The 10,574-nt window shown below is 30.4% G+C and overlaps 1 protein-coding gene across 1 annotated transcript; it reads left to right on the top strand.

Annotated features, from left to right (window-relative positions):
- The first annotated feature begins 3,887 nt into the window (after positions 1–3,887).
- Positions 3,888–9,977, top strand: LOC122607006 (glycerol-3-phosphate 2-O-acyltransferase 6). Its single transcript, XM_043779923.1, has 2 exons — positions 3,888–4,566; positions 8,999–9,977. The coding sequence occupies exons 1-2, from the start codon at positions 3,943–3,945 to the stop codon at positions 9,872–9,874; spliced, it is 1,500 nt and encodes a 499-aa protein (XP_043635858.1). The 5' UTR covers positions 3,888–3,942; the 3' UTR covers positions 9,875–9,977.
- Positions 9,978–10,574: the final 597 nt, after the last annotated feature.

The following is a 10,574-nucleotide window of genomic DNA, read 5'->3' as shown; positions in this document are numbered from 1 at the left end:
AATCCACAGGTAGGACGTAGATATCAACGTATTAAAAATATCCTTATATATCCTTCTCCCTAACATTATTGTGGACGACATTATTTCGAGCTTTCCATATAAGCCACCACCATACACCACCATACGAACAAAATAGTCTCTATAATCTTGAACGATCTAGTCGAACAATACAAGCCTTCCAACCACATAACAACATCAGCAGGGAGACCCCTTGGAACATCTAAACCGATCCAACTACTAATCAATCTTCGGGTACCAGTAATAAGACTACAATTTTGAAAGAGATGAAGGGCAGTCTCAATTCCGGACTGACATTGTAGACAGCGAACCGTAGTAATGTCAATGCCTCTGGCAAATAAGTTGGGGAAGGTAGGTAGACAATCACGTAACAATCTCTAAACGAACAAGTTCACTTTCTTTGGGATCAACGAGTTCCATCTAGTTTTAATAGGCCCTGCAGTACAAGTCGAGATCAAGTTATGATCAATTAGATTGCGGAGTTGAGCAACAATAAAAACCGACTTGTCGTTAAGCTTCTAGTTCCACTTATCATCCACATCCTCATTAAAGTTACTAGGAAGTAGCTTTACCATATTATCATATTGTTCAAGTTCACTGCCACCACTAATAGGTCTTCGCCATGACCAACAAAAATTGTTGTTAATGCACCTTTCACTTACCTTGCACCCCTTATCTAACTCCAAAAAGCAAAAAGACGAGGGAAACCACTAGTTAAAGAAATGTTTTCAATCCAAATAATACGTATAAATTTTATAATAACATTTTTAAGACACAAGCCAATTTTATGTGGTTATTAGATATCTAATTTTAGATATAGAACTCATCACATCTTAATATTTTAATTCAACATGAGAAATTTCATATCTAAGCTTAGGTATCCAAAAATATTATATAACTCATCACATCTTAATATTTTAATTCAACATGAGGAATTCCCTATTTAAACTTAGGTATCTAACAGTAGTATAAATATACATATACATAATAGACACATCTAAGATTGAGAACATGTCATATGTGGCTGAACTTTGGTATAGAACCACTCACATCTTAATATTTATTATATAATGGATAAATGATTGGACTTTCATTTGTTTATATATTAAAATATTAAAATGTGAGTGATTCAATATCCAAATTTAAATATTTAACAGCTACATATCCCTTTAAATTAAATGGAAAATGCTAAATGAAGCAATATTTAGGGCTTCACTTAACGTGAATAAACAAATTGTATATTTCTGTATCAAAAACTCACCCCTGGATTTTTTTTTATTTCTACTCTATCAAAACCTCACCCTTGAAATTTATATTAAATATACAACTGTCTAATGCACAACCCTAAAAAAATTTAGGCACGCCCGAATATTTACCATTTGATACGATGAAATATATACTATACATCTACAATTAAGGAAAGTTTTCATATGACAACTATGGCCTTTAACTGGAAAGTGGGCTAATTATTGTGATATAATAGGAAGATGATAATATTTCTGATAGCTAGCTAGCTAGTATAGTTTTCTGTAAAATAAATTAGAGAGATCAAAAAAAAGTTTTCAATCAAAATCGACAATCTACACACTACCATCAAAGTATTCTAGCTGATTATAGAAGTAAATAGTATAATTATAAAAAAAGTTAACAGTTAACCTTTGAGTAGGGGGTTGGTGTTCAATTTTCGGTTTGAACCATTTAACTGAAAAATCAAACAGAACTCAATTTGAAAAAATCAGAGTAAATTGGTGTTTGGTTTGGTTGAACCCAAAATGATTTTTTTTAACGGGATATATATATATATATATATACTAAAAGTAAAAAAAGCATCTTGCAAAGTACAGTATTAAATGTCAAACCAAAGTTTTTTTTTCTTCTAAAAAACGACATTTAATCTACTCATAATCTTAAATTACACGCATCTGGGATGAAATCCAGAACTCTTAAAAAATTCATATTAATCCACCTTCACATATATGGGAAGTGAAACTCGAACTCATATGGATCTCACAAGGTCAAAGATCTTACCAATGGGTCACCAACCCTATTGACAAAGTTATATTTACAATTACATTATAAGGAAAATAAACACTAGCAATGGAATTTTAGATACCTATTGAGGCTTGAACTGTAATGACTGCAAAAAAAAATCAAAAAACTCACGCCAATTACAAAACACGAGAAAAACCTTCACCCATAGAGGCCGAACTAGCTACCAGTTTCCACTCTGTAATGTTTTTTATGCAATCACTGCCGGCTCAATAATTAAATTGGGTTAGACAAGTGCTTTAGGCCTCCAAATTTAAAAGGCCTCAAATTTTAACCTAAATTTAGATTTTTTTTGTTATTTTTACATGGCTTATTTTACTTGTATTTTTTATAACATAAGGTAGTAGCCATTAAGACACCACAAATATGTATATGTATAGTGGATTAAGAAAAAACTGCTCCAATCATAGGTCAATATATCTTCAATGAGATCATATTATTCAATCTTCTTATAAGTGTATAGTTTCTTCTAGTCTATGACTTAAAGACATTATCTTTTTATGCATTGATTTTAGTTTGATTAGTAGTAATTTATCTCAAGCAAGTTTATTCATATGTTTATACATCACTATCATTATTTGGTTTGGACTTCAAACTTGTATCTTATCCCGAATAGAAGAGGAGAATTTTGCTAAAGATTTTATAACGAGCCTCCAAAATCGATTTCATTTAAGGCCAAAAAAAATGTTGAGCTGGCTCGATCTGTATGCAATCCTAAATAAGCCCCCAGGAACGAAACAAACTTATACATAAAGGAGCGGGTTTTTAAACCACTTATCACGCGAGAAACCAAGCTTCCTACACCTACTAACACCCATAAATGAGATTGTGCCACAATGAAGTCAAACAAGAAATCCGAATGAATAGTGAAAGAACATGGGAATGGGGATGCTTCGTAATAGAAATAGCCCAAATTCTTAAAAAATAAAATAAAATTTATGCACATTTTCTTTGCTGACTTGATATGCGTGTTGTCACTTTGTTGAAAAACATTGCCCAAAATGATTTAGTAAATTGGTTTACGTAACAAGTAAGAATAAGAATTTTTATTCGATAAACTAAAAAGAACAAAGAATGAAACATATGTGATGGGTAAATCTCCATAAAAAAGAGACAATTTTCGTGTAGTTTGTAATTGGATGTAACTATTTAGATTTTTTCGAGATCTTGTGAAAAAGTCCAATTGACTAATGGAAAAAAGCGAGCTCCTAATGCACAATTATTATGTTCAAAACCCGTGAAAAACGGCAATTAGCAGTTACTTACTTACTTACAATTAAGTGAAGAGCAAAGAAGAGGTTGTGGCCTTGTGGGGTTCATTCGATGTATATGCCTATGTGGCATGTGTACGTAACGTGAAGTGAAATGTCGTCAGCAAAAATGTGGTAATTGTTGGGTCAGTTTAGAAGTATTGAAATGACATTGGGATGAATAAAAGAAGTAAAATATTGTAATGTTTGGAGTCTCTAATAAACATTGTTTCATTTTAAATATTTTAATTATACACACAGATTAGATTATATTGGGTCGTCATTAGTCTAGCGAAATTGAGCCTTTAAAAATTGAGGTGCCATAACTAGTTACGAACCATTTTCAAAGCTCTTGGCTACCTCGAGTGGTTGGTCAAATATATATATTGACTTTAAAAATCGAATATCCAACTGTTTTATGTTCTCACATGCACGTATCTAACTTTTGCATGATAAAAGTAAAAAACCCACAAAGCATATCATATATTAATTAAAAATTTAAAAAAGAGTTATGGCCGGTACTAGCTAGCTCGACCCATGTATCTCCCAACTTCTTTTTAAAACCTCCCCTTCACATATCATTTCATAACTCAAACCTAAACAACTAATTTCTTCCCATATTCTTATGACAATGTCACCCCATCTTGAATTCGAACTGATCTCAAAATGCAGTACGAAATCAAGATCTAATCAGACCGTTGCGTCTGATCTCAATGGTACCCTTCTTGTTTCTCCCAACCCGTTCCCTTACTACTTTCTCATTGCACTAGAAGCCGGAAGCATTTTCCGAGCTTTCTTTCTATTAATAGCCTTCCCATTTATTTACATAACTTCTTATTTTTCTCAATCAATTGCAACTAGTATCTACATTTTCATATCATGTGCCGGTTTAAGAATTCGAGACATTGAGCTAGTATCAAGCTCGGTTTTGCCTAGATTTTATGTGGGTGATGTACGACCCGAATCATGGAAAGTGTTTAGCTCGTTTGGGAAAAGGTATGTGGTGACCTCTACACCAAGGGTTATGGTCGAACACTTTGTGAAGAATTTTCTAGGGGCTGATAAAGTTTTGGGGACAGAACTTGAGGTCTCGAAAAAAGGTCGAGCCACTGGGTTTGTTAAAGTGCCAGGTGTGCTAGTGGGTCAGCTAAAAAAGGCTGCCATTTTACAAGAATTTGAAGGTTCTAACTTGCCTGATTTGGGTCTTGGAGATGGTGAGACTGACAAACATTTCATGTCCATTTGCAAGGTATTATTCATTATTTCACCAATTCATTACTCGTATTATTTTTATTATTTTTATTCTATCTCTCTTGATACGTTATAAAATTTTAACTCTTATTTTAAGTCAAAATTTAATATATTTGTTTGTCATATAAATTTGATGAGGATTAAAATACATTTAGAATCTAATCTTGCATTAATTATTACGAAATGAGAATTAAAACTACATATAAACCATACGTAGTATAATTACTCGTATTATTTATTTAATTAATCTTGTTTGTAATTCATAATATATAGAGATCGTCGTCCTGAAGTTACTCTATATTTTTTACGCTAGTATCGATCAGCGGAGTATATATTGCTAAGGGAAAAGTAAATACAAAACTCTATATTACCGTTTCCCTTTTACTAAACATATGTCGAGTATACTATATATTTCATCTCTTTTACGTCGGGAATTGGGCACGTATATTCTCGATTACTTTTTGTTGGTTACCAACTAGTACTTTTTGTCAAAGTTGAGTTAATATTTGTAGTTAAATCAGTCATGTGCATTGTACATGACTTTTTCAGAAAAATATATAGTACGTACTTCTACTAGCTATTTTAATTAATTTTCGTTATCTTATACTTTATATTGATTTCGGGAAAAAAACACCTACCATACCATATGTTATTTGTTGGCCGCACCAACAAATCAAATTGGCCACCGATCGATATATAATCAGCAAACATTAATCCAATAATATTAAATCGAAAACTGCTTAAGACGGATATACGCTAACTTTGATCGAGTGCGTGAATAAGACAAAAATGAAAACCAAAATGAAATCTCAATAATACGTAGTATTTCAATTCTGATTAGGGGTACCTAATTATTAATTATAATAATTGTACAATATATATACAAGATACAAATAATAGTGATATCATTAAAAGCAATCATTCCCATAATATCAGTTATAAGTATCCTTTTCAACTTTTTATAGTTTCTTTCCATTTTTGGTTAATATGTTAATTTAGTGACTTAGGTACATATAACACATTGACTCAGACATCTTCTTCTACCTTTCAAAAAAAAAAAAAAAATACACAACCTCAAATTGAGTTAACATCAAGATTTAACTCTAATTTTTCCGAATCATATATAGTAATGTTATTGTTCTGTTTATTTAATGAATTATAACATGCACGTATAATTAAGTTTGTCCGACAAATATTCATGGCTACACAAAATAATAACTTAGTATTTTACCTAAAGGAAAAGTAAATGTGGTGCTGCATCCAAGTTTGGTTAAATTTCTTTTACAAATTAATTTTTTAATATTTAATATATATTTGTCCCTCATGTTTTTTATGGATTAAAAAAATTAATATGTGAAAAGAATTTCACATAACTTGAATGAATAACAATATCACTTTCACTTCTCCCTGTACACAATACCCTTACCATATTCAAAATGCCACATACTTTTGAATGGCCAAGAAAGCTATGTATAAAAATAAACATGTAATATGATCGATACTTTGTACAAGATACATGTATAAAAAAAAAGTGTTTTTCTTTTCCTTTTTGGCTCGTACTATATTATTTTATAACAAGATTCATTATAAGTCTCATTTAAAACATATAGACATATATCAGTTTGTTTTCTGACAACCACTGTGAATGATCATTGAGTATTTCTTCAAAGGATTTTCATTTTTCTTTGTCAAAATTCGTACATTTAAGCTACGTACATTAATATAGTGTTTTTTATAGCAAATCTTATATCTAAACTAATTTATAGACTACTTCCATAATACATCAGGATTCTGGTTTTTTTTAAGAGGCCGGTCAAAGCCTCTGCCATCCCACCGAAGTGGTGATGGCATACTATAATATAATAAGTTGATATATTGATTAAAATTATCTGAAATAATGTTGAAACTCACACATCTCATATTTATCTTTTATCTTATTATTTATATTTATGTATGTCTTTACATAATTATATCATCTTTCATTAAATATTTACAAATTATATATTACTTTATTCTTAGTTAATATTAACGATTTTGTTTTAAAAGTTAACAATCTTTAAATTTGAGAATAGAATAGACTTTTTGCTAGCTAAATACCACAGTGACTCAAATTCCATTTTCTAATTTTTGGAGGACGACACTAGAAGTTCATCGATCAAATCACCGAAACACCATTTTTTCATGCATTTTTGCTTGTATAAATCGATCACCATTAAAATATCATTTCAAGTTAAGTGTCCTTATGAACATAGTTGTTTAGGTCATGTTGTTTTAATGTTATTATTTATATTTTAAAGTCTGCATATAGGTAAATAAAATCTAAATGTATATATTTCAATTTTAAATTATGAATATATAGCTGTATATTATCTGCATATAGGTACAACAATTCAATTCATTATTCAACGACATTATGTATCTTGATAGGGTTTGGTGAAAGCTTTTATGGCCGTTTTGCTTTACATGAACCCTCTTGTAAATTTTTCTCAATTAACTATTTATATATATATATAATATTATTACTTTATAAAGTAATAACATTACAGCCTAGTTTACTCCTTTATAAATAAAAAAAAAATTAAAACATTGAAAATGATCCAATTGCGTAGCTTTAATTAACACCTTTGAAAAAGACTTATGAGAAATTATTCAATTTATCCTTAATAAACTAATTTATAATTTAAACACTTATCTTACTAATCTACACCTTTAATCCCTGTATTCTAAATATTACTACATCGATATCAGTTACATTTACATTAACCTGTGTCACTTGACGCAGCCACCCACCACCACTAATAGTCGCCGCCATGTCACGACCAGATCGTCGTTGCCGCAGTCGTTGTCGTATTGCGTGATACTATACTAGTATATTCATGTTAATTTCATAATATTTGTAATTAGTATATTATATCAAAATTTTGCTTCACATAATGCATGTTAGCCTTTCAAATCTTAAAAATGCACATTTAATATAGCTAAAGACTCATAGCATTTGTATAAAATTGTACTTTTTATAATAAACATATAGCTCATTTTTTAAAACATTCAATGAATCGCTTATTTGGTTATGTTTAAAAGGCTATGCTGTGTGTAAATGGTTGTACATTAATCATAAATTATATACATAAAAAAGTACTGTGCAAATTGTTTATAGATGCATGCAATAAGTCTTAAAAATAATAGTCTCGGTGTTTTGTTTTCCCCTTTCAAATAATACTCTTAAACTTAAAAGTTCCTTCAACATGATTTGGTTATTGGTCTATTTCATTGGTTGATTCCGTTAAAGGAATCACAGTCAACGATTTTTGAATATTGTATATTATTATATTTAGGCATATAAGGGCGAAAAATATTTAGATAAATCATCGGTACGTTCATAAACGAAGTCTTTATTTATGTTTAGTTATTCTATAATATATCAAAAGGACCACATGAGTTGGTGATTATTAACTCCTAACCAATTATTGGTTTATTGTTACAATATCTCTAGCTTGGAACAAGTGGAAGTTGCACAAGACCCCTGGCATGAAATACGTACTTATGCTTTTCACAGTAATATTAGCTTAATTCTTATATATACTCGTATATAATAAAATAATAATAATTAATGTGCATATATATATATATATATATATATATATATATATATATAAACATGTTTGTATTTATTGTATATAACAAATTAATGTGAATTTATCATCAGTCGTATCAAAATTCTATTTAATCAGATCAGAGAGCGAGTGGTAAAAACAAATGCACGTTTGCCTAATAAACATGTAATGTGTTATATATTGTCCCATCTTTTCTTATCTATTTTACTACAAAAGGTATTTTATTGTAACCAACTAGTAACTCCCACATATAAATTTACATACTATTTTAAGCTACACAAATAAGCATCTATTTTTAGTATATATATGAAAATTAAAGACTTTTATATATGTAAATTCATGCAACATTTGATTTCCAAAATAAAAGTTAATGGAGTGTCTACTCATTAGGTACTTGTGTACTCATTCAATTGCGTTTATTAATTTGTATTAGTTATTGCATGAATTTGAGGTCCCATGACACGAGTGACAATTGAATTGAATTGATATGAATTTACATAACAAAGGAAACATGTAATATCCTTAAGCACATGGGAAAGTCTAGAGCGAGAATGACATTTTTACCCATCCCTTATTACTTCCATATATCATTATGTCTCCTTTTTATGTTTTATGAGAAAACGAAGTTTCAATACTACACAAGTTGCATATATAAATATAATTAAAATAGACGTAAAGTATATTTGGATAATAAGGTTGTTCAAATAATAATCAAATCTAACTAAAGCCAATGATGTAGTAAAATATATATATGGTTTTAATTATATATGTAAATTGTTGTAAACTTGTGGTAATTACATTATATATATGGTTCAGGAAGGATATATGGTACCAAGAACAAGAACCGAGCCCTTACCAAGAGACAAGCTTTTAAGTCCGATTATTTTTCATGAAGGGCGTCTAGTGCAAAGGCCAACACCACTAACGGCGCTGCTCACCTTCTTATGGATGCCGATTGGCATTTTCCTATCGATTCTTAGAGTTTACCTAAACATCCCTTTACCCGAAAGGATTGTGTACTACAACTACAAGATCCTTGGAATCAAACTAGTTGTTAAGGGCACCCCTCCACCCCCTCCCACAAAAGGCCAAAGTGGGGTGCTTTTTGTGTGCAATCATCGCGCGATTTTAGACCCTGTGGTCACTGCCGTCGCTTTAGGAAGGAAAATTAGTTGTGTGACATATAGCATTAGTAAATTTTCAGAGTTAATTTCACCAATCAAAGCCGTGGCATTGGCAAGGGAAAGAGATAAAGACGCGGCACATATTAAGCAGTTGTTAGAAGAAGGTGATTTGGTTATTTGCCCCGAAGGGACTACATGTAGAGAGGCGTTTTTGCTAAGATTTAGCGCTCTTTTTGCAGAGCTCACGGATAGGATTGTGCCCGTTGCTATTAATACAAAACAAAGCGTGTTTTATGGGACAACGGCTCGTGGGCACAAGTTTCTCGACCCATATTTCGTGTTCATGAATCCAAGGCCAACATATGAGATAACTTTCTTAAATCAACTACCAGCTGAACTTACTTGCAAAGGAGGTAAATCGGCATTTGAAGTTGCAAATTATATTCAAAGGGTGATTGGGGATACACTTGGGTTCGAATGCACTAATTTGACAAGGAAAGACAAGTATGCTATGATGGCTGGAACAGATGGTCGTGTTGATAACAAAAAGGGAAAGAAGTCACAATAATAGAGCCAAAAAAACAAGATTTGATTTGGATAGTTTGTTCTTGTCTTTATTTTTTCAAATAAGATTTCAATGATTTATTTAAACAAAAATTAAGGCTTGTTTATATTCGCATTTATTATTATAATTTATAAATTGTTTGTATATTAGGATGTGATTATATATATATATATATATATATATATATATATATTTTTTTTTTTTCTTTCAAATTACTACTAATTTAGAAAGTTAGAATTGAACCTGGTTGCAGATTGTTTCGATTTACTATGGAGTATGGACTGCTATTGTTATATGGGCCATATGGCTGGCTTGAGCCATTAATGGGTCACTTCATGGACTTCCACGAGTTAGCTATCAATGTTTTAGCCCAATTTGAAAAAGTATTGATGTATAGACAATTTACACCTTTATAAATTGTAAAGCATATAAAGTATGTCTTAAATTTAAAGTTTTTCAAAAAAAAAAAAACTACGAGTACTAATTAAGATATGTCATAATTGAATAAATGTTAATCACAAAATAAAATGAACACACTTTTTTTTTATTCTCAACAATGCTACATACCATACAATTTTCTGATCAACTCAACAAATAACTAAAAAACATTTTAACTATCTAAAAATTTCTTTTATAAAAATAATACAATATTCATTTTTATAAATAAATTTCTCCAAAGAAAATAATTTTTTTAGCCACCAAA

This window comes from Erigeron canadensis, chromosome 7 (genome assembly GCF_010389155.1).
Source record: "Erigeron canadensis isolate Cc75 chromosome 7, C_canadensis_v1, whole genome shotgun sequence".
In the NCBI taxonomy this organism is placed as follows: domain Eukaryota; kingdom Viridiplantae; phylum Streptophyta; class Magnoliopsida; order Asterales; family Asteraceae; genus Erigeron; species Erigeron canadensis.
Note: the sequence above shows the minus strand (reverse complement) of the source record. Positions and strands in the feature narration are given on the sequence as shown.